This window comes from Ursus americanus, chromosome 2, assembly GCF_024610735.1.
Source record: "Ursus americanus isolate L20-20 chromosome 2, mUrsAme1.1.p, whole genome shotgun sequence".
Taxonomy (NCBI): domain Eukaryota; kingdom Metazoa; phylum Chordata; class Mammalia; order Carnivora; family Ursidae; genus Ursus; species Ursus americanus.
The window spans coordinates 98,134,030-98,158,708 of record NC_142128.1 but is presented as its reverse complement, the minus strand read 5'-3'; the positions used below and the strand labels follow the sequence as shown (position 1 = coordinate 98,158,708).

At 44.8% G+C, this 24,679-nt stretch overlaps 1 protein-coding gene across 6 annotated transcripts in view; it reads right to left on the bottom strand.

The window, feature by feature from the left end:
- Window positions 1-24,679, bottom strand: part of ILDR2 (immunoglobulin like domain containing receptor 2) — a 62,371-nt gene that overhangs the window by 13,994 nt on the left and 23,698 nt on the right. For 2 of the 6 annotated variants that reach the window (XM_087859120.1, XM_045797239.2), the window contains exons 4-6: window positions 11,594-11,650; window positions 8,731-8,877; window positions 7,378-7,554 (exon numbers count right to left, since the gene is read on the bottom strand). The exons of 1 other annotated variant lie outside the window; for it this stretch is intronic. In XM_087859120.1, the coding sequence (XP_087715246.1) occupies window positions 7,378-7,554; window positions 8,731-8,877; window positions 11,594-11,650 (381 nt within the window). The remainder of the gene's footprint in view (window positions 1-7,377; window positions 7,555-8,730; window positions 8,878-11,593; window positions 11,651-24,679) is intronic. 3 more of the 6 variants (XM_087859132.1, XM_087859131.1, XM_087859133.1) reach the window with 3 other exon arrangements.

Here is a 24,679-nt window from a genome sequence, read left to right as displayed (position 1 = left end):
AAGTCCAATACCAGCCCCAAGGGTGATCAGACACAGGCAAGTTTAATCTTCACAAACAGGAGAAACAAGAGAGAGAGAAGGACGCAATGGAACGGGGACAGAACCACCATGGTAAGAGACAAGACTCATCGTGCGCTCTACATGTGCCAGGTACTGTGTTAAATGCTTTACATGGACATTCGTTCCTCACAACCCCTAGTGAAGTTACTCTTAGCCTTGATTTATGGTTGAGAAAACTTTGGCTCAGAGAGGTTTCATACACTTGCTCAAGAATAACTGGCAGCACTGGGGCTAGAACAACGTAATCGGACTGAAGCCACTCTGGAGCCCAGAAGCAGACGTGGTAAGGAGGGACAGAAGAGGAAGACAAGAAAGCCCAGAGCAGGAAATGCTCGTAGGTGTGCCACGGGTGGTACGATCGGAGGCACGGTCCTATCAGCCCTATCTTCTGGCCAGTCAGCACTATACAACGGGATGGAAGCAAGTAACCCAACTCCCAGCATTCACTGTTCCCAAAGTAGGGCAAATACCATGAAGAAGCCACATGACCGACCACGTGTGCCTCAGAGGAGACCCTGCTTTCTGCTTTCTGGTCATGTCACCCTGGCTGTGAACAAAATCCCGCACACAAATGATGCACATGGAAGATGGAAATACAGTCTAGCACGGCACTCTGATCACAGCCCTGGCACTGAAGACTGAAAGCACGCCCCCCACACCCATTTGCAGGTGCACTGGTTTTCTATAGGAGAACATTTTGGGCCACTCATATTCACCTCAAATTGTGGAATTACTTTAAAAAATTAATGAATCTTGGCACACGCTTTTAAGTGGCACCTTCTCCTGGAGGTTAGATCCATAATCCTTATGCCGAAGCAATTATTAGTCGGATGATTTTATTTATCAAGCTACACGCCCTCCCGTCTCTGCAGAGGCGTTTACAGAGTTGTACAGACAGTTCAATTAAAATGCAATTATCCCACGGAACTGCGATGTCTGTGCTGAGGCAGTTATGTCTGATGGGTGAGACACAGGGCTAGGAACTAGGGAACCAGGCGTTTCTGGGCCTGTTGCTGGTTTGTTGAGGGACCTCAAATAGATGATGACCTATCAGGGACCCAGTTTTCGCATCTATAAAATGCAACTACTACTTCCCTACCTTTCTCTTCATAAAGAAGAGAAGATAAATAAAGAAAAAAAATTTTTTTAAAGAAGACAACAAAGACCAAATCAGTATGAGTCCTTTGTAATTATTAGGGCAGCTCAAATGGCACCACATCCAAAAAGCTTTCTCTGATTCTCAGAGCTAGAAAGTTCTGTTTCTCCTCTCTCTCTCCATCTCATTTCTTTCTTATAAATCATTTACTTTGAACTTTCATTATGACCCTCAATATATTCTCATTTGTTCCAAATTATTTCTATAAATGTCTAATCTTCCCAAAGATTCTTTTTTTTTTTTTTAAGATTTTATTTATTAAGTTGACAGAGAGACAGCCAGCGAGAGAGGGAACACAAGTAGGGGGAGTGGGAGAGGAAGAAGCAGGCTCCCAGCAGAGGAGCCTGATGCAGGGCTCAATCCCAGAACGCCGGGATCACGCCCTGAGCAGAAGGCAGACACTTGACGACTGCGCCACCTAGGTGCCCCCTTCCCAAAGATTCTTGAAGGAAAAGAATCCTTATTCTAGATCAGTGTAAAGCCCAGGACACCGCTTGGTAGGCACTTAATAAATGTTTGTTTGAGCTGAACTGGTGCCAGTCTGGGGATGGTTATGAAGTTAATGATTTCTTTGGAAATAGTATTTTTAGTAGAGTTTCCCTCTCTAGACTGTAAACTTCCTGAGGATAAGGACCAGTTCTCTCTGTTTATTTCTGCATCCCCAGCACTTAGCACAGAGCCTGGCACACTGTAGACTCTCAAAACATGTGTGTTTGTATGAATGGATGAATGGATGAATGAATGAATGAATGAATGAATGAATGAATAGAAATCAGGAATAGAAACTACATCACAAGGGATTAAAAGTAAGACAGAAGCAGCCACATGGTTGATTTATTGGAGGGTTTTGACCAGGAAGGGGAGGACTTGAATGGTAGCTTGAGGGAGCAGCAAGGCTTAGGCAAGTTTTGTTGGTATTGCTGATGGTTATTTTTTAAAGGAGAAAACTAGCATTTTATAGGCATTAGGGAAGGGGCCTACTCTACCTGAGCTATGGCATTATCTAGGTGTTTTTAATACGTGAAGCACTATTAAGGTAAGCATTCAGTCATACTGAGATAGAGTGGAGGTGGGGGGTTGTTGCTTTCTGGAACAATGTACCAGCTGTCTCCTGGTGGTGAGACATGGCGGCCACTAGGAGCAACTTGGTTCACTGCAACTTGGACTAGAGCTTAGATTGTTTTCTGTGTCATTATAACAAATTATAGTCCTCGTTATGAGGCAGATTTGATTATGCACGCACAGGTTATCATGTCCCTGAAAAGTTACAGTAACTATTTACAGCCTCGAATGAAGACGGTAGGTTCACCTTTCAATACTGGCATTATCCAGAGCCTCCGCCAGAATAGATATTTTCAGCCTTGACTTCTCAGTCACACCAGCTAATGTCTTCAGAAATCTAAATCCCTCTAATTTGCCAAGAAGGACAGAGGCAAAGTACTGATATTTAGACTTTAGAGGTATCATCCTTTGGTTTCATAACTAAAAAGCTAGGCAACTCTCCCAGTAAAAGGTGCTGTGTTTTTTGGTGTTTTTTTTTAATCCATAATTTGTCTGAAGATCAGAGAACTCTTATGTATGGTGATATTTTAATACGACATGTCCTAGACTACTGGCCGAAGTCCAGCACTTTTTGGAAAATGACTTTTTTCTCCCAGAGATGTTTCAGTTTAGGGTGGATGGGTGATTTATCTTTTTCAAGTTCTGTCTGGTTGAAGTACTTTGGTTGGTGTAGCTTTTCCTACTTCAGCTCCTCTAACTTATCAGCCTTGGCAAACTTGGCTTTAGTGTGGAGGGAATACTGGGACATTCATTTTGATGCCAAGCTATCACTTAAAAAATTGTTGTGAAAGTAGTTGGGCTGATACTTTTGACCCAGTTCGCTGAAAATTAACTATTTTTCAGCTAATTTCTCCTTTACAGCCAAATCTATCTTATAAAACTTGCAAAAGAAGTCTCTAAGGCAGATACCCATGGATATATAGCCTTGTTTTTCCTGTCCTATCTTAATGAGCTAAGTAAGGCTGTTTATGGATGATAGAACAGCTGCCAGATTCCACCCCCAGGGTGACAGCAGCTCAGTTGTGGGAGAAGTGATGCTTAAAATTTGCATATTCTCTGTATACATACAGTAGGCATATATATAGACACACATCCTTATTAGTTTTGAAAATGACATTTCAAAACCCTACTTGCCTACTCAATTCTTTTGTAAGAAGGATGAGTGGGGGCCAGGTAGATGTGAAAATGAATTAGAGCAAGGCAAGAGGAGCTGTGGAAAGCCGAGGAAGGAGATAGTTGCATTAATCAAGGATGGAGATGATGGTAGCAAGGACTAGGATAGTACAATAGAGATGGAGGGAAGCAAACCGGTTATTTTGAGATATAATCTGAAGGCCTTGGTGATGAACCAGATGCGGGAAGTGAGGAAGAGATAAGGATGAGGTCCCTGCTTCTGGTTTGGGCTGCTGAGTGGACAACAGTGCCATCCACTGAGATAAGAAATATAGGAGTTCGTTTGAAGTCGAAAAACAGTGGATTAATTCAATTTCCTAGAGTTTAAGTTTGAAATGCCTGTGAGATGTCCAGAAGGCAATTTGATATATGGGACTGAGGAGCAGAGGAGGGGTTGGAGATAATGACTGGGAGTGATGAGTGTGGAGAAGAAGACTGAGCCATGGGAGTAGATAAGATATCCCAGGGAGAAGACCTTGGACAAAGCAGGAACACCAACATCTGGGGTGTGTACAGAGGAAGGATTGCCAGCAAACAGCAAAAGAGGTAGGGAAAATGACTAAATAAAGTGTTGAGGAAGGCAAAGAAAGGTGAGGGGGGCATAGGTGGTAAATGCTTTTGAGAAGTCAAGGGATGTAAGAAGTGAGAAGTACCCATTAGATTAAGCAACAGGGCAATCTTCACAAGCACTGGTTTTTGGAGTAGTGAAAGCGACGGCAAGATGGAAGTTAGTTGAGAAGCCGGTGAAAAGCAGAGGAAATGGAGACATGAAATATTCAAAACATTGAAGGAGTTTGGCTATGAAGAGGAAAAAATGCACAGGGAAGTAACATCAGAGGACTATGAGGGTTTTGCAAATTGTTATACTTTAATGGGAGAGATTTAAGCATGGTTTGAATGCTGCCAGGAAGGAGTCACTAGAGAAGGAAAGGCTGGTGGCGATGAGAGCCAATCTTCCGATTGGGTGGAGCATGGATACTCAACAAAGATGAACAGGCTGCATCCAGAGCAGGACAGGAGGGGACAGTCTTCTTCTGTTGGAACAGAGATCTCAAACGAAGAACAGGGGAAGGCATCAGGGTGCCTCTCATCTCTCCCATTTGGTAACCTTGCCTTTTCAACTACCCAGAGGGTTCGAAAGGGTATTGTGTACAAATGTTGCTAGATGATTACTCTAAAATCCCTAAAATTAAAGTAGCATACAAGTATAAAATAGGTGAACTTTACATCTTTTAAATCAGCATTTCTTAATACCTCTAACATTCTTTCAAAAATAAGCTACATGAAACATTGGCTTAAACCACCTTTTTCTTAAAGGACAAAGAGCCAAATGCCATCAGTGAGTCTGGCCATGGGACCATGAGTACAGAAATGTATCCACTGGGGGGATTATGAAGAATTCCATCCTGACTCAATGAGCCAGATGATGACACCCTGGGCCACACTCGCTGTGGCCGACGTCAGCTGTGCACCCTTCCCTTTCTCCTTGCTGATAGAACCCTGATTTTGTTCATTTCCAAGATGAATAGTGTTCTGGCCTAAGACATGAGTCTTGATTAGCTCAAGCCAATCTAGGATAGAAATGGGCACAAGACACAGTCCTTGTCAATAAAACTGCAAGGAGAAGTCTGTTGGGGGGAGGGGGCTTCTGGAAGAGTTTTCCTCACTCTTGAGAAAAGCAGCACAAGGAAGAAGCATATGTTTTCTATCTCTGCACGTATTTAGTACCCGGAACTATGGCAGTCCTCATAGGGTCATGAGGGGAACCGGCCCAGAAGGACAAACGAAAGACGTAAAGAATGAAGTCCTTCAGTGGCGCCACCTGAATTGATCAATTTCCAACCCTGGAGCCATCTTTCCTTGGGATTTCTTGCTATGTGAAATAATAAATGTTCCTATTTTTCAAGCCACTTCTTTTTTTTTTTTTAAGATTTATTTATTTATTTTGAGAGAGAGAAAGACAGAGACAGCATGCAGGGGGGAGGGGCAGAAGCAGAAGGAGAGAGAGAATCTCAAGCAGACTTCTGCCACTGAGCATGGAGCCCAACGTGGGGCTCGATCTCACCACCATGAGATCATGACCTGAGCCGAAATCAAGAGTTAGATGCTCAACCGACTGAGCCACCAGGTGCCCCCAAGCCACTTCTAATTGCTGTTGGTTAGTAGGGCAGGATGGGGCCAAAATGATTGAACTGCAACAAGCAGGAACTAGAAAAAGGTTGAAATCAGGAGAGAGGAAGTATTTGTCATCCTATGAATAAGAATAATTTCATTATGAGAATCCGTCTTAAAAAAAAAAAGTAATGGGTTCTGGTGGGAAGGAAGGATAAAAAGACTGGAAAAAGGGAAAGCTGCAAATGAAATATGAGACAAGTTCCATTAACATCCCCAGGCCCACTCCATCCTTGGGGAAATGAACTGTATTGTCTTTCTCTCTCTAATTCCGTGTGTGTCCTTGATCATTAGCTTTTACTTCTCAGTCTGTGACTCATTCCCAGGCTCAGACGTCAGAATTCTACTAATAGTTTCAGGGAGAAAAAAACCACAAATACCCATTACTCACGGAGGATATCCACTCCTTCCACGGTCAAGCACTGACAGTTCATTCAGTGGCAAGACGCTCTTTCCTGCTCCCACTGAAAGAAGTCCAGATACCCTCCAGGGGAGAGATGTCTGTTTTACCAACCCTACTGGCTCATCCACACCTAGGAATTTTAAAATCACCTCCTAAAGATACTTCACACACGTCTAACCTTTATACTCTGTCATCTCATTCAAATGCCTCCAGGAAAGCTACACTTGAATGCCCCTCCACCCCCTCTACCCCTCTGCCCTTGCCAATAACCATGCATTCATTGTGCCCTAAAACAACATGAAAAATTTCCATCCAAATAAGCTCTCCTTACCAATTATTCTGTCTATCATGTGCATTGCTAGACAACTTGGGCTCATCCTGAAGCCCCCCCTCTCCTTCATTCCCTAAAGTCCTATTTTGAAGTATCTCTCGGATTTACCTACTCGTTTCAATTCCCACGGCCTCTATCATGGCCCAGATGCTCTCATAGACCGTGAATGGCTTCAATCACCTCTCAGCTCGGGATCTCTGATCCCACTCTCTTCCGCTACCACTCGCCTTATCAGCATGTCAGCTCTCCAAGAACTCAGGAACCTTCCTGCTGTGGTTCCCACTCACTTACCGCACCAAGCCCTGGGAGCTTCTGGATGGGTTTCAGGGCCTTTCCTAATCTGGATGAGGCTCCACCAAAGCCCTCCACTTTCTTCCAGTTGGCCAAGCTGGAGACTGTCAAACACCCACCCTGTTCTTCCAGCTCCAGGCTCCCACCATGTGTCCCTCCTGGGGGGTGCTCCGCACCTCCCTCTCTGTTCTCCTATTCCTTTGTGTTCCTCTAGGCCCAGCTCAAATCCACCTGTTCCCTGAACCCTCTGTAACCGCTCTAGCTCTTTCTCCTTTGAACTCCCAGCACCATACTCTTTGCAGATCTAATGGGCCTAATAAAAATCCATTCTCTCTCCCTGGCTGGGCCATACTGCTTCGTACGCAAACCATGTCCTATACTTCTTAGTGTTCCTCACAGTGCCCATTACAGTCCTGAACACTAGATAGGGATGAGATAACTATTTATGAACTGGATGATCAACATTCAAGGGGTACCTTGCCTCTTTTCCTTATCACTTTAGTTACTGAGGAGCCGGGGAAGAGAGCAGGGACAGCTACATCCTGTAGTCCTTGGAGAGCCTGACATGCACTCCAGGTGATATCAGATACAGCTGGAGGGATCCCATTTCTGGAATGGAGATCATCATTTTCCAAAGAAGAGTCACTGCGCAGATGGTTCCTATCAGTAAGGAACCGGAGTGGAAGCCAGAGAGGAGCATGGGGCAGGGCGGTCTGGAACTACATTTACCACTGTGGCTTCCTCCAGTGGAGTCACTTGGTGCCAGGGGAGGCGGATGCGGCTTGTCCATCAGCACGCCAGATGAGGGGGCTCCTCCCAAGGGGACAGAGGGGATGGAGTAGGGGCCGGGGACACCGGAGACAGAGGGAGGGTACCCGGCCTTTGCTGCTTTCCCTGCTTCATACACTGTGGAGGGAGATGAAGAGCAAAAGAGATTATATTATCGTCCCACCCTCCACAACCCTCACACCAAAACTGCCTGAAGATGTGCTTAAGGGAGCTCCTGGATGTGTGCCTGTGCGTGTGCGCGCACGCATGCTCACGCGTGTGAATGCATGTGTGCGCATGTATGCACGTGTGCACGCAGGCACGCATGCATGTGTGTTCTCCTAGGCCTGAACTGATGCATCGGAACCACTCTCCCCCACTCCCTTGGACTCCTCCAGCTCCACCAAAAGGCAGTGACATAAGGAATTACGGTGTTTAGTACCTGGCAACCGAGTAATTAAGGAGTACTAGGCGCTGTCGTGGCAGCCTCCCCAGTGACAGCAGCAGCCCACTCTTAACCACACTGTCTGTGGGCTGCCTCGGTCCCTCTGGAGGAAGCCCAGCACCAGGCCACTCTGGGCCACCTCCAGGATTCTAAACCTCTTCTAGAGAGGCAGGACAGGCAATGAGCTGGCACATGGCTCTGCTCTGTGATCTCAGAGGCAGAGCAAATCACCTGACTCCTCCTGGAAACTGCTTTATTCCTAAGGACACTACAGATCCATGTGTATCTTCCTCCTTCAGGATGTACCTGGTTTCTGGCAGGGGTGCCCAACTTAGTGGCTGCACGGGCTCGGCCATTAAGGTACAATTGTGAGTCCCCAAATGAGGACGAGCCCCTTGGCGGACCATTTTGTCACGGAAATAAATAAAAATCATCCGTGGCTGGATGGTGGGCAAAGGCTGTAGTTTGCACACTCTGCTTGTCAAAAGCGGAGTTCTCTGCATATGAGAGGCATGACCAGAGAAGGGTTCCTCTAGCCTGAATGCCTGAAGAGAGGGCAAAATCCTTACCCCCAACCTGACCATCTGGAACCTGCCCTTCCTTTCATCAGGAGTGCCAATGAGAAATGCAAAGGCAGGGGTGATTGGTGTGGATAAAAAGTATGGAGAAGTGCATGCAGGTGAGAAGGCAAACAAGGATGGTCATCTCGGGGAGCCAGGGGCTCCTGGCAGAGGAGTGAGCCTGGAACAACCAACTTTTAAGGTGGAAGGGAAGGAGGTGGAGAAGAAAGTCAGGGCACACAGCTGTCTGATGGAGAGGTGACATCTCTTCTGGTCGCTCGGCGTCTCCCCACTGGTCACCGTACTCACAGGCCTGCGGGCAGCAGCAGGAATCTGGACAACACGGGCAGCGGATGTAGCAGCAGCAGCTGTGCGGGCAGCACTGGCACCAGCAGATCCCCACCAGGACGAAGAAGAGGAAGACTCCCAGCATCACCAGGCCAACAAACACCCACTCTGGAAGGACGCACAGAGAAACCCACACTTGAGGTGGCCCACCTCATCGCTGTCTCCTGTCAGAGGAGTGGGTGGGGTGGGGGGGACCTGGGGAAGTAAGCATCTCATGACAGGGCACAGAGCTCCCCAACTCAGGAGGAACTCTGGGAGTGAGAAGTGTAGACTTGACATGGCGGGGGTATGCAGAAGAGGGAACAAGGTTACCTGGGGTCATACTGAGCACATGTAAAGACCAGCACAAAGTGGTGGCGGAGTTTCAGGGCCCCCTCCTGGCAAAAGGGTTTATCATATCAACTGTAGTGTCAGAACAAGTATGGGACAAGAGCAGAAAGGCTCCCAGCTGAGGAGAGGAGGAATCTCGCTTGCTGAGCTGTGAAGTGGCAGGTTCGGTGAATATGTTCCTTTTGTGGTCAAGTTATTCTTACCTATAAAAATATAAGTCCTGAGGAGGAGTTCTCTGTGTCACATGGTCTAAATCAGAACATATTTAGGTGGTCCGGGTCTCTTATGTGTTCGTCTACTTTCCCTGCCAACCACCCCCGGAACACCTTTCCCGCACTCAGCATCAAGGCTGAGGTCAAAGCCCTTTGCTTCTATCTGTGGAACAAACCATGGCTAGAGGAAACTAGAGACAAAGACTCAGGGACAGAATATGTTGTCCTCATGCCCCAGGAGTGGCTTGGTTTGATTGCGCTCAGGCCAGCCAGCAGAGCCATGGCTAAAATGGTGCAGGGCTCTGACGACTCTGCTGGCTGTTCGTCAACTTCTGCTATTTTCACACCTCCACCAGAGGCCGGACACAAATTCTAGTTCATTTGCTCATCCAAAAGATTCGAGAAAGGAAACAAATTCCATTTGGCTTACATAAAAATGACTGTGACCGTCGAGTGACTTTATGTCATGCTTTCAGGACTTGGCTAGAGGACCCAGCTTCCCCCTGGAGGCCTGGGACAGGCTGGAGTGAGCCAGGATTTCATTTAAAAGTCCAAAGATTAAAGTGATTCGTTTTGTTTGAAGGCCACCTACCAAAAATTTCTTTATGATGCACTTTAAGTACATACTGTTTTTCTTAAATTTTGGTTATTAAATATTCCTTTAATTAAATGGACATTCAGTTGGAGCTTGAGAATATATTTTTGTTATATAAAGGGTTTTGTGTTAATGCTAAAATTATCTGACCTTTGTTTAGAACATAATTTCCTCAGGAAGAAAACAATTTATGTTTCCTCAATGTCCCTCCTCACTCGTCCATCTGAAATACATTCAAATTTACCAGGCCACCATCTCTTCACTGAGGAAATGAGAATGTCTTGCGCCTGGTGAGAACGGTCTGGAGAGCATTCCTGATGAGGACAATAGAGAGCTGAGGGCTTTGTCCCGGTCCTCAGCTATAACACAATAACATTATGTGGCCCGAGACAGATATGAGCCCTGAGGAACAGAAGGGTGGTGTGGCTCAGTGTCTACAAGTAAGGTCAGGCAGTCAAGGATAAAGACCGGCAGGTTACCTCGGAGAAGCAAAAGAATGCTATTCATGAAAGGATTCTTGGGAGTCAAAAGGGAGGGATAGTCAAGGGACAAGGACCAGATATGAAAACTACAGTAACTCTTTCTTGGGACTGGGGGATATAACATCTAGTTTGAAGCAATGCTTTGTAACATTGTTTGTGTGTGTGATGGACAAATGGGTACAGACTGACAGAACTCCGGATAAGGGGGAATCACAAAGAGGTATCTATTTGTGTCCTTGGGATCAACAACAATATGAAGAATGTCCATATTTGGGTTGGCCAGCTAATGGCAAAACAGGAGAATTCATGGAAGAATAATCAGTGAAACTCAACTGTAAAGACTTTGGATGTTTTAAAACCTGAATAAAGTCAAAACCAATGGCCAAGAATATTTTGTACCTCTCTGTTGCTCCCAACTCTTATGCAGCTCTTAACCCTTTGGCAGAAGCCCTCTAAACCAAGACTGAGTCATAGTCTTTCCTACTCCCTGAGTTTGCATATGTTCTTTCCCATAGTTCATTCTTGTTTCTCTCTGAACCTCCTTCCATTACAGACTCTGGGGCTGCACCGAACTAATGTTCGCTTGTCTGGGCTGGTGCATTCAACTTAAGCTACATAAAATGACAGAGGTGTGCATTTGGGGTTTCCTTGCCATGTGGTCTATGGATCTCAGGGGCTTAGGGGGCCCAAGAAGCCCCTGAATTGCATACAAAACAATGTAGATCTGTAAATGTCAACCTTTCAAGGGAGGATGGTGCATTACTTTCATAAGGCTTGAAAAAATGTTTTGGTAAAGTTATAAAAGGCAATTCAGAGCAACAAGATTGTACACTAATGAATGGGTAACATATAATTTAGGGAATAAGGAAATGTAGGTAAGTAATAACTCTTTGGGGGATCCTTATAGTTGTCTAGTTACAGTTGAGATACTGAATGCTTATGGAGATTGCCAAAGAGCCTGCAAGGCCTGACACTGAAGTGCTGGGTCCCCACTGCAGCCTATTCTAATTATCATTATTCTTTTAGGGCCTAGTAACGGAAGAAATACAATCTGAAGTCTTTTCCTTAGTTCATCCTGGAAAAGACCACAGAAACATACAGACAAACGTGCAAATAAATTACAGGAGCAATTAGCGACTAATGCAGAAGCAAGACAGATGGAGTGACAGCAAATTAAGCAAATAAAGAGTTAAATGATGGAATACCTGGCATAATCTCCACAGCAAAACTGGGCAAGAGATCAGCAAGCAGCCCTGTCCTGCCTAGAAGAGGTGGAAGGAAAAGAAGAAGGAAAGAGGTTACTCCAGAGGAAAATGCAGCTTGAAGGTTGGCTTCAGTTGGGACCATCTCTACACAGGGCCGTGGACCCAGGCTCTTTGTGGTGGGAGAGGCAGGTCACAGAGGCTGAGCTCAGTCAAGACAAAAACCTTCTCCACCAATCTTTGGCAGCCATCGAAGTGAACTTTGCACCTAAACCAGATGGAAGCAGAAACAGAACTTTCTCTCCAACTATTTATAGCAGGAGGAAATCTCTGCTTCAAAGATGAAAAGCCCCGCTTGAGCAGACTGACATACACCATCTCCACTCATGTCTACATTCTTCTCCACACATTTTATTGGAAAGTCAAATCCATCTGTATCCAAACGCACAACCTACATTTTCATACATCCATACACAGTCCTATGTCCATATCAAAACAAAAGTATGTATTCGGTTTTACCCCAGAACTGCCTCACTACGTGATTCTATTGATAGCCTAAAGATGTTTCAATGATTAAAATTTTCAAAGGCAAGGAAAAGATAAAGTTAGATGACTTGCACGCTCTTCTACACTCCTTCTGGTTTCAGAAATACTCTATACATATGTATATGGTATGGCTTTTCCATATGGGACCCACAGCTGGCGTCGTATGAACCCAAGCGCCTTCTGCATGATACAGCAGACAAGCTTAAGGGCTGGTGTCAGAACAGGGGCCCCTCGGGGCTCTGGAAGGCAAAGAGCTGTGCAGGAACCAAGACTGTGCAAGATGTGGGGGAGGCGGTTAGTCCTTTTAACAGCTAGCCTGATTTAGAGAAAGAAGCACTCAATGCTTTCGCCATGTTCTCGTGTCATGATAAATGTAAAGGCCCTGCTCTGACTTCTGCATCTGTACCAGATGTTTCTGCCACACGAGGCCTTGCTAGTAAACAAGCTGCATTGTGAAGCATCTAGCAAGTTGCCCTCCTTTCAGACTTCTGATGGCAAAAAGCCGTGGTGGTCCCACCTAAGCATGCAACCGAGTCTTACTTCACTTATGTGCCTAACATACACCCCTAGAACGGCTCTGTCCAATAGAAACAACGTGAGCTACATATAATTTTAGCTTTTCTAGTAAACACATTAAAGAATGAAAAAAAGAAAGAAATTTAATACTATTTTTTACTCATACCAATGTAGCCAGAATATTGAACTTCAAAGGCTCAGTAGCCATGTGTCACTACTGAATCCACAGTTTGAGGGGTCTGCTTCATGGATTTGGCTCATTTAGAAAACAACTTAAGTTTGTTGGTTGAGGTGCGTTAGAGAACAAGTTACCCATGGGTGTGGTTTATATTTTGAATCTAAAAGATTGGTCATGATTGGTCACTGGTCCCTTCCTCTATCAAAGCACTCCATAGAAAAGAAGCTCTGGGAAAAGTCAAAGAAAAAGCATCTCCTCCAGGACATTTACTTTTTCTTGGCTCTCCCTACCTATACGAGGCCACTGTGGTAAAAGGTGCCCTGCTCCTATGTCCTGCGTGAGTCAATGGTCCCTCATTTGAAAAATTAATTGGGACCACAATACATTCCAAGGTCAAGGAAGGATAGAATGAGTGACTTAGGCTAGCTCTGTTTTAGGTTTTGGCAAGAAGGGCAACTTTCTTTCTGTCTTCTATCTTGTGCAGCTAACATGCTAAGGATGGTCCGCTGTTTGCGAGGTCTCTTGGAAGAACATACAGGAGCCAAGTGGAACATTGGAAAAAGGCATCCTGAAGGAGAATTCTCTGGCTAGCCTTTGGCCTAAGCCTTCAGGAAATGCTATGAGGAGCCTCTGAGACTCACATGTGGCCTAATCCAGTTCCTAGGATGGAATGCCAGACAGGGATTCGGGACCAGAGTCTGAGGAAGTGATTCAGCGCATGCATTGGTCTCATCTGGAGTGTTCTGGGTACAAATATCTCTTGGAAACTCAAGAAGGAAACAACTGGTTAAGGATTGGGGAATTTGGGATGTTGGCCATCTCTTAAAGATGTAATTAATATTAAATACCAGGCAATAGCCAATGATCAAGAAGTCAGTATGCAGTGTTTTAGCAAACTAGTTATCAGATACTTACTTAATGGTGACTAAAAAAAAATCCAGACAATTAGCACTTCTGAATGTATCTCTTATTGTATCTAGTAAAATGATTCTTGTGTCTACTCTTGAGCTCCCAAGCCTACCAATATTTTAAACATCTCTAGATGTACAATAGCCCATAATTAACTACAGTCGTAATAGAATATTATTGATGATATAAACTACAGATTTGTACACCCTCACAGGGAATTAACCATGTGATAACTGTTAACTATAAAAAATCCAAATATTTGGTGCCTGGGTGGCTCAGATGGTTGAGCGTCTGCCTTCAGCTCAGGTCATGATCCCAGGGTCCTGGAATCGAGCCCCACATCAGGCTCCCTACTCAGCAGGAAGCCTGCTTCTCCTTCTCCCTTTACTGCTCCCCCTGCTTGTGCTCTCTCGCTCTTTTTGACAAATAAATAAATAAAATCTTAAAAAAAGAAAGAAAGAAAGAAAGAAAGAAAGAAAGAAAGAAAGAAAGAAAAGAAAGAAAGAAGGAAATCCATATATTCAAGGAATATATGGAGCTCGTACCTATTATATAGATGGCATTATACTAGAGAAAGCAGTGGACTGGGAGTCAGGGTACCATTAGTTTACTTGGGGGCTACCATAGGCAATCCTCTTTCTAGGTCTCAATTTTCTCATTAATCAAATGAAATGATTGAATAAAGTGATCTGTAAAGAGGGAGACTATATGTCCTGGTGTGTGCCTGTTGTCCTGGTGTAAATATTAATAGCATTACTTTTTACTCTCAAGGTGTCCTATTTTGGACGAGGAATTATATGACCACCCTATCAATAATATTTTTTGGCTCTCAAATCTGATACTTCAAGATTAGAGTTGCAAACTCAGCTCTGTATGTTTAGAGGGACAGCAGGTAATGCAAGTAATTGCAGCTAGCCAAATGTAATACAACAGGGAGCATTTTGGGGTGAAGCAAATGGCAGATCATGTGTCTACAGGGGCTGCTACTACTCACCTTTAGCCAATTGCTGCCCCACACGAATGTGTCTTCCGGGTCTTCCTGTTTTTCAAAAATTAGCCAGACCACACACTTTTGTGTGAAATATCCTCATTTTCAAATGTTGGCAACTGAGTCACAGATTTTTTAAAACACTCGACAAGCCATACAAAATATATTTTGGGGGCTGTCTAGAGCCCAGAGATCACACACTTGCAACCACGGACGGGTATATACAGACCAATATATTTATGAGCACGTAAAACACAAAAGCTGGCTTTCCCCCCACAGGCTGTTTAGGTTACCTTGTTGGTCTTCTGACATGGTTTCTACACACAGAACATCAATGAGTATGAGCTCTAGGAACCCATGTTCAAATTCTAATCTGAAAGCAAGAGTATTACATACCAAATTGTTCGCCCTTCTTATTTCTGGGGGGCTGGAATGGGCATCATAGAAGAACAATGAAGGCATTTTCATTTCTAGATTATATTTTTACGTTTGTAATTTAAAAATTAAGGATAGGGTGGCATCAAAAATATGGACAGGAGATTCACAAAGCTTGTCTCCAACAGAAAGACGTATATCGAGCTTCTCATTCTCCCAAAAGTAACAGTAAGCAGCTGATGCTTCAGGGAAAGATGACGTTTTCCCATAATGCACCTGTGCAGTGCTAGCCCCAGGGTGGGTGACAGCATCTTGCCATACAGTGGGTGAAATTTAATGTCTTCAGAATTCAGGACATAGTAGGAGTTTGGGGACAGCAGACAATATGACTATATCATGTCAACAGCAGAGAGAGTGCAGATCTCTCTGGCTTTTATACCACAAATTATATTTTACTGGGACTAAAGGCATTTTTAAAAGCAGATTTATGCTGGAATCAGATATTTCTGAAAATGATTCTGCTTCCAGCTTCTTGACTAACAATTCCTAAGGAATGCTGTTGCCAGCTAGAAATGCTCTATCTTGTCTTCCTATTCTATCACATCCAATGAAGGTCTGATCTTAGAAAGGCCAAACAATTCCAGTAAATACTTTCCAGATTTCAGGAGCACTTTACCAACACTTGTGAATCACTGCTATTCTTCCAGGATTCAGTTTAAGAGGGGCAATTACAAGTCACTTTCATGTCTGAGGAAAGGATAGAAAACAGACCCTGCAAATAGAAGGCCACATCTATGCTTTCCAAAACACAGCGCAAACTATCTGTAGAAAATACCGTTTTTATGTAAGCACTCAGTTTTTCCCAAACCTTGCAGAATCCATTACTTTTAAGAAATTTCCACATGAATAGACCAAACAAATTAGGCGTACTAGTAGTTTGTACATACATACACACACAAGTACCCGCTTCGTACAATTACCACCACAAACTTTGCAGACAAAAACATTCCATCCTTTGGGTTGAATGGTCGGGGCAGAAACAGGCATTGTGAATAAAACAACCTTGTATCTTACCTATATAATTCCCTATTTCAGCTGTTTCCCACCACTGACACACCGAAGTTATCCCCAACTGAACTCTTTGTACATATTCCTGAAAACCAGCTCACTTCTGGAATGTCTCCAATTCATTCATTCATTCATCATTCAGTCAACAAAGAAGGGTGGACTGTGCCAGGTGGAGACACAGAGGAAGACGACATGAACCCTATGCTTGAGAGGCTCACTGTCTAGCCCGCACGGCTTGTCCAACAATGTCGGTCTAAGAACGAGATGTAGTTACCCGTTTCTGTTTCACAAACTTACTAAGGTCAAAGGACTTTCCTCCTGCCAAATCCAATGATCATCAGCTTTTTTTTTTTTTTTTCGTGTTTGACACCATGTTCCGCCTAGTCATGACACAGTCCTTGCCTGGTTTCCCACTTCTCTTCTCCTTGTGGCCTTAACTTTGCACATTTCACAACACACCACGTCCTAGTGACGCTTCCCCAAGGTGCAAATGCTCTTTTCTTGGTAGACCAGGCTCCTCAAGGCAGGATTTACTTACCCCCTTTACTAACAAAACCAGCTAATACACCTCTCAATCTCCTGCTTTGTTCAAATCCTTACTGCACACACTCTGAAATCCATTCTGGCAAGAGCCCTGGAAGGACTCTGCCCTGAGAGCGTGGGACCTCCTCCAGGCTCCTGAGGACCCCGTACACACCTTCCTGGGGATGCTTATCTCTCCGCTGCAATGACTCCTTTCCGTGTGCCTCCCCTAGCAGGATGGAAACCCCTCCAGGGCAGGGACTGTGTGCCGAGCTCGGCATCCCCAGCAGCCCACCTCAGCCAACTGGACCTTGAAATGTTTCCAGTAGCAAATCACCACTGGCCGGTATGCTGAGCTTCTGGTTGGATTCTGGTTCATTGCTTGTGAAAGTACCTTTTATCCCAGATGGAAAAAGGCTCTTAATAAGAACATGAAGGAAACATTCATTCATTCATTCATTCAGTACTATTCTATGTACTGGAGAGTGTTTAGCACCCCTGGACTCAGGACTCAACGCCAGGAGCAACCTCTAGTCCTTCCAGCACCCCAAATGCCATCTTGCTATCTGGGGGGATTGAAACACCCCCCCAACCCCACTACCCACAAGTCGCAAACTACCAGGCTATGGTGTCTTGTTTTAAGATTTTATTTATTTATTTAACAGAGAGGGAGACAGCCAGCGAGAGAGGGAACACAAGCAGGGGGAGTGGGAGAGGAAGAAGTAGGCTTCCAGTGGAGCAGGGAGCCCGATGTGGGGCTCGATGCGGGGCTTGATCCCAGGACCCCGGGATCATGCCCTGAGCCAAAGGCAGATGCTTAATGACTGAGCCCCCCACGTGCCCGGAGGCTATGGTGTTTTTAAGGCAGTCATTACACAGAGATACAATATGCATCCAAAATTTAGCCCAGAAAGTTGCTTTTGTCTCTACTCTTAAAACGTAAATCTAAGCTCTGATTACTAGTGTGAACCTTCAAAGTGCAATGGAAGGGACCGAAGTTTTAGACTTAGGACAAACTTGTTTTCAGATCCTAGAACTTCTATTCTCTTACTTGCTGACAACAGACACTAAATTATTTAAAGCATGGGAACTCACAAAAAGGAGAAAAAACAATACTTCCTTCATTCTTATGATGTCACCACTGCTGACAGCATTGTTCTCTTCATTCATTTCTTGGAATGTATTACCTCGGAGTCCTCCTCAGGTTTGCCAATATTCATACTAATGGCCTTTCTGGTTAGGACGATCAGACGTTCAGAATGCTTTTCTTCCCCAGTTCCTTGCAATTCCCCTCTTCTTCCTTCTGTTTAATGCACATCTGGGCTTCATCCCACTTCCAAGCTTTCCTAACATGCCCTAGATCCATTTTCAGGGCTGTGCTGTACCCACCCCCTGGTCTCTCAGCTCCTAACCGTCCAAAATGTTTCTCTCCTAAGTCTTTTAGGAGAGCAGATGGTTTTCTCTGGCCCCCTCAAGTGTAAAGTTGTTTCTATGGCTATTTGGAATCCCAAATAGACTGGAAATTTCCCAAGTGCACACACATCCCTGTTTTTATTCTATATTCCCATAGCAACCATGCATTCAATAAATATAATTTATGATTATCCATCACAAATGTGGATATAGCTTCCCTTTCTTTTACATATATTTATAAAGCGTATTTAAGCATTCATGCATGTACTTTTTTCTTTTTATATCTTTTACATTTTGGGTCACTTTAAATTATACTGCATAATTCTGACAGTGAATTCTCTCCACAAAATGACTAGTATTGGACCATCTGCAATTAACTATTAATTTTCAGGCTTTTTGGCAGTGATTATAAGCTTGGCCTAAGGCACTGACTTCTTTTTTTTTTTTTTAAGTAGGCTCCATACCCAGCACGGAGCCTAACACAGGGCTTGAACTCATGTGAGATCAAGACCTGAGCTGAGATCAAGAGTTGGACGCTAGGGGCGCCTGGGTGGCACAGCGGTTGAGCGTCTGCCTTCGGCTCAGGGCGTGATCCCGGCGTTGTGGAATCGAGCCCCACATCGGGCTCCTCCGCTATGAGCCTGCTTCTTCCTCTCCCACTCCCCCTGCTTGTGTTCCCTCTCTCGCTGGCTGTCTCTATCTCTGTCAAATAAATAAATAAAATCTTTAAAAAAATAATAAAAAAAAAAGAGTTGGACGCTTAACCAACTGAGCCACCCAGGCGCCCCAGCACTGACTTCTTCAATTCACACAGAATTTCAGAAGTAGATTTTATAGCTAGAAAGAATCTCAGAGGTCATCTAATCCATAACCCACTCCATGTTTCCAGGAATCGGAGGCTCAGAGAGATTTAGGATCTTACTCCAGTCACATAGCTAATAACCGAACCAGGAGTAGAACCTGGGTCTACTCATCCCCATTCCAGTATTTTTTTCCCCAATATCTCATTCCCCCTCAAGCTTTGCTTACCCTTAATTTACAAACGTGCAGCAACAGCTTTCTAGTTTTCTAATATTTGCAGAGAGCAACTCTGAAATTTATGTTTGTGGCATTATTGCTCTACTTATATAATTAAAGTATAATTTTTGGATGTACAAAATGTAGAGATGGTTGAAATTTTCAGCAGCTTTTAAAGTTGTGACCAGAAAATGATTACTGAATACATCATAACACAGAGTATGAGCTAATTAAAAGATTCACCATGCTGCTACAAACTAATCAACAATAACAGAAATGATTGCAAAGTACTCTGCCTTTGCAAAGTGCTATAGTGAACCAACTCCCTGCCCCCAGAGAGGGACTAGAAGCCAAGTATTATTAGTCATAGAACATGTACAACTTGGCCTGAGATGAAATGCAGAAGACAGCCTGATTTGACTCCAAAACGACATGGAGGAAGGTGGGATTTAATGGAAGGAGGAAATGGACTTTCGAACCCAGCGTGATTTCCTGAGCTCACCGGGCTCCGTCCAACAGACTGGCACGGGCAGCTTACACACAAAGATACCAAGAATGGCCACTTAACCCACCGAGGGACACAATGCTTGTAGGTCTTGGACTGTCAGAGTCCCTGCCCTTTCCTCGCTGGCCACCCCCTCTCAGTTGCGAGGGGCGTACACCAGGCGGCACTTTCCCAGACCCAAGTCGAGGCACCGCCCGCGTGTGAAATGCTAACGTGCCCTTGAATGGCTGCCCCTGGCTTTGGAGAAAAATGCAATGACTGTTTTCTGACCGGCTTTCAAGGGCCTGCAATTCTTTCTTCCCAGGGCTGAGCCGATTTTCTCGGTGACACCCACTCTCCCGCGGCCCCCGGTGCCTCCCCTCTGCGGGCCCGTCCCCCACCCCCACCCCCCGCCTCCCGCGCCCAGGCCCAGAGACTACAATGAAGCTGGCGGGCTGACCCAGCTGCTCCAGCTCGCGCCCGGGTAACCACGGCAACCGCAGGCTTCAGGAATGCGCGCTAATTGAAGGCCGAGTTTCCTCCCACAGCGATGAGCAACAAGTGAAGCAAAAATAGTGAGGCGGGATAAAGGCTGAGAAGGAGCAGGGGTGGAGGGGAGAGCTTGGCGCGGCGCGGGACTGCGTGGCTGGGGATTAGGGACGGCGAAGAGCGCCTTCAAGACCTCGTTTGTTCTCTTAAGAACCCAGGGTCTCGAAGAGCTAAAGGGACATCCTTTACCCTCCAGGCATCTTACTGCAAAATTTTCAGTGACCGATCATTAAGGCAAACCGCCATCTCTTTGCTGGGCCCCTCTGCTTGTTTCTCCTAAATGAATGGAGACGTGCACATACGGGGTCTCCATGAATACATTACCAGCTAGCAGCAAGAGTTCAGCAGGTGAAGGAATGAGCTGACACTAACTTGCCCCAGCTTCTCTGGATGTGCTGTTCTCTTCAAACCAAAGGAGAACCTTCAAGGTGGTCATGTTTATGGGGTGACCATCATACCAGTTTGACTGGACAGTACAAGTTTACGCCTGTTGTCTTGACATAAATTAGTAGAAGTTTTCCCTTTTCACTCTCAAGTATCCTGGTTTCGACAGTAAATTAGAAAGTCACCCTATCTAAAGCCTTTCCAGGGCCATCCAGATCCTGATCCAAGTCAGGCGTTCCCCAAGCCCCTCCAGACTTCACCAAATGGCCTGTGTGGCTTAATCCTTGTATTTCCGCACGAAACACCCTGTAATTAACTAAGGGCCATCCACTGAGAAATGGGGACTTCCAACAGCAACCAAAATATAGTAACCAAAACATAGCATGCTGGGACAGAATGTCCTGAAATCCACTAACAGGAAGAGTCCCCACAGGGCTGATTAGGATCACCACTGGCAAGGCACCACACAGATGTCATTCAGAAAACGTGAATCTATTAGTAATAGGATTGCCAATTCACAGATGGCTCATTAAAGCCTCTGCCTATGGAACAGGCTAAAGGGAAATCGGCTCTCTAGCAGGAGTCCCAGAACCCAGAATTCCCTAGAGAGGGTTCCCTCAGATTAAGGATGACACACTAACAATGAAATGTGGGGGATGGGAACTGGTAGGAGTTCCTCAAAAGAGGTCTTCCTTGTAACTTTCATTACCCCTCCCCCACTTTTACAGATTCTGAAACCCAGGCTCATCAACATGGACTTACCCTAGGTTATATTGCTGCACTGAGTCCAGGGATATCTGACCCCAAAGCCCATGCTCTTCACAAAGGACCCTGTCCAGTACCCAGATGGACTTTTGGTCAAGATCAGGGTTTTGCAACACTGGCACTATTGACATTTGGGGCCAGATAATTCTTTGTTGGGTGTAGGAGTCTCTCCTGTGCTTTGTACAATGTTCAGCAGCCTCCTGGGCCCCTATAGCACCCCACAAGTTGTGACAACCAAAAATGTTTCTAGACATCGCCAAATGTCTCCTGGGGGAGGGGGACAAAATAGCCCCCTCTTGAGAACCAATAGCCTAGATATTAAATATCAAATACAGTCTTAATCGGTTGCCTCAGAAATATAATATTTATCTTTATAAAAACAGTAATTTTTATAGGACAAAATAGTGTCATTTCTTTATTTTGTATCTTCACTGTACTAGGGACATAGTATGCAAAAAAGACGAGTTAAATGTAAATCATAATTGAAATGTAAATCATACTTGAAGCAAAACTGACTCTGTCATGGTGCCCATCGAAGAGCGAGGTTGCAATTATGCAGTGAAGAGGTCTGAAGGCCACAGGAGACTTCTTGCAAAGACTAAAAGGCATGACCCCAGGTCTTTAGGGCAACCACAGCCCCACTCCACTGCTCACGTAGAAGAATAGTTGTCATTGACAGTCATTACCCAGAATCACATTCTAGTTGATGCCTGGCTAACTTTCTAATTCCTCCAGCAGAGTCATCTAGATAAGCTCAGGGCAGAGCAGGCCAGGACGAGGAGAGAGGACTGGGAGAGAAGGCGATGTGGCTGAAGCCTAAAGAGCTCACTCCTAATTAGCTCTCTCTCTCCTTGCATGGGAGCCAGCATGGTTATCTTGGCTTTTCTGGAACTCTGAAGGCACAGGTGTCTACTGAAGACAGAAAGGATGGTTCCCGCCCTCCTCTAAGTGGAATCGAGTCTAGTTAAGGTCTTTCACTTGGGGCCAAGATATCTGAGGTATAATTGAGTCTACAAATGAAAATATGGGCACAGCCCAAATCCAAAGATGTTCCAAAGGAGTAAACCCCAGATATACGGCTAGAGTGTGGCTCTGTAATTAATTCCTTCTCTCCTTTCTGCCAGGAGTAAACTTTTTCTTTCTTCTCCCCCAATTCTTTTTCCCTCTTCTTCTGTTTGTAAATCTTGGAGAGAAACAGCAGCAGCCACTCTGAGAGATCAAAGTTTTAGCAAGCAACAAAGACCTCCAAGGAGCCTGTTGCCATGGGAACTCTTGGAGCTGAAGCCCTTTTAATCGGCAAATCTCCTTGGTTAGCAGCACCGGGCTGGGGTCGGCAAAGATGGAGAGAAGGAGGAGGAGGAGCCTTGGCCACAGTAGCCTTTCTTAACAGCCAGAACTAATGTCACGGGGTGGGAGTGCAATGGGATTCGGACTGAAGCTGCATTGACAAGGAGGGAGTGCTAGTAGAGCTCTTCTTGGCCTCAGAAACACGCACCTGTCAAAAACCCCTAAAGTCAATGGCAAGTTCTGAGATATCCCCCCCCAGGAATTCCCTGATTTCTGATTGTGGCCTTAATGGCTTCTTAATACTAACAGGCTGAAAGGTGTATTTTAGACCACAATAACAATTTCAGGCACAGTGTTGAGAATCCCTTGATTTTCTAAAAATTCATGTATGTCTGCTCCTCCACCCCTTTCCTCAGTACTTCTGGGTAAATAGCAGGAGGAGATCGAAGGGGAAATAGAAGCATGACAGGAAAACAAAGGTATCTCTGTGGCGTTGCCGTCACAGGGAAGAATCAATCCCAACTTCGCGCCTACTCACAAGGACCTGCTGGGAGCAAACCTATTTCTGGCTTCCTGGAATAGCATCGCATTCGGCCTATAAAGAAACACAAATGGATGAATTCCACAAAATATTAACAGTGTTTGTTTTTGCCTGCCTTCTTCATTTGGAAACAACTGCCCAATTTCCCTTTAAGAAGCTACTCCTTTTCCTTTTTCCCTTCAATTCATACGGTTCAGTTGGGGCTGTTGGTATACTTATGCTCCTTTCCCAAAGCACAGCCTACCCCCCAACAACAGGACTTTTGCTGAAACTATGGAGAAAGGCACTTTATCGTCCTGAGAGGGATTGCATTAAAGACCATGGAAGTCTAGAACTGTTGGGGGCTATCTTTGCTCCAAATGGGGAGCCTGCCTGAGAATTCAGCTAACACAGAAGAGACAGGGTTTCTTTAAAATAGAATCTGAACAGTGGGACTCAGACATGCTTGAACCTGGACTTATCAGTTACCTAAGCCAAAAAATTTTCCTCAGCCAGGTTAAATGTCTAGCCCTTGCAATCGAAGAGTTCTGTAGAATACAGTCATTGGCTCTGGATGGCGAGATATTAGGAGATATTTTCTTCTTTTGTACATTTCTGTTCTGCTTGAAATGTTTACAAGACACATGCATCATTTTTGCTAAAACAAACAATATTAAAGCAAAACAAGACAGCAGTATTTCAGGCATCACCCCGTATACAGAATTAATTCTGCAATCTGAGGGTCTTCTAAATAAAGTCAAAATCATAGAAAGGACACAAAGCTATCTTGTTTATCCTAATATCTTAGACAAGAGAACCTGTTCCATGTTGAAAGCTCATCAGAGAGGAAGTTTCTATAATTTCTCCCACCAACCATAATTTTTAAAAATTGTTATTTACCATTAGGAAAGCCTTCCTTAGCTTTAATCTAAACATCTCCTGGGTCGTGTCCTCTTATTCTATTCTCAGTCCAGAATCAGGAGTGTTCTCCCAGCCATGTTTCCACTTGGGTCCTTTCCCTCATTTTTCTACTTGAAGGCCCTTAAAAAAACAAGCTACCACATGGGACATCAGAAAGAAGGGGTCAGGCCCTCATATTGAGCATGGAAAGAAGTAAGAACAAGGCGAGCTGCTTTTAGATTTTAAAATAATAACTTCTCTGCTCGAGCCTTCCTGAATGGTGAAGTCCTTTTCCTGCCAGCTGGAGCTACCCAAGGGAACTTTCCTCCTATCCAAACAGTGGCACGGGTCCAGGTTATAAACATCCTGTCCTTGCCACAGATCTTAGACCAACATCTAATCTCAGGGTGGCAGATTTCTGGGCACTCCCTTCTTCTGTCTGATGGTATGGCTCTACGATCCCAAGTGTCTAAATGTTTCTAAGGTGTCTGTCACTGTCCTCTCAAAGCACCCAAAACACCAAGTGTATTTCTAACTTTGGTATGACTTTACCTTCTGAATCATCAAAAAGAGATTAAAGAATGTTCAGTATGGTTTTTGTGTTTAATGTTGAATCAGCAGTTGTCCTCCCATTTCTCTGAATCACTTGTCTTCAGATATTTCTGAAA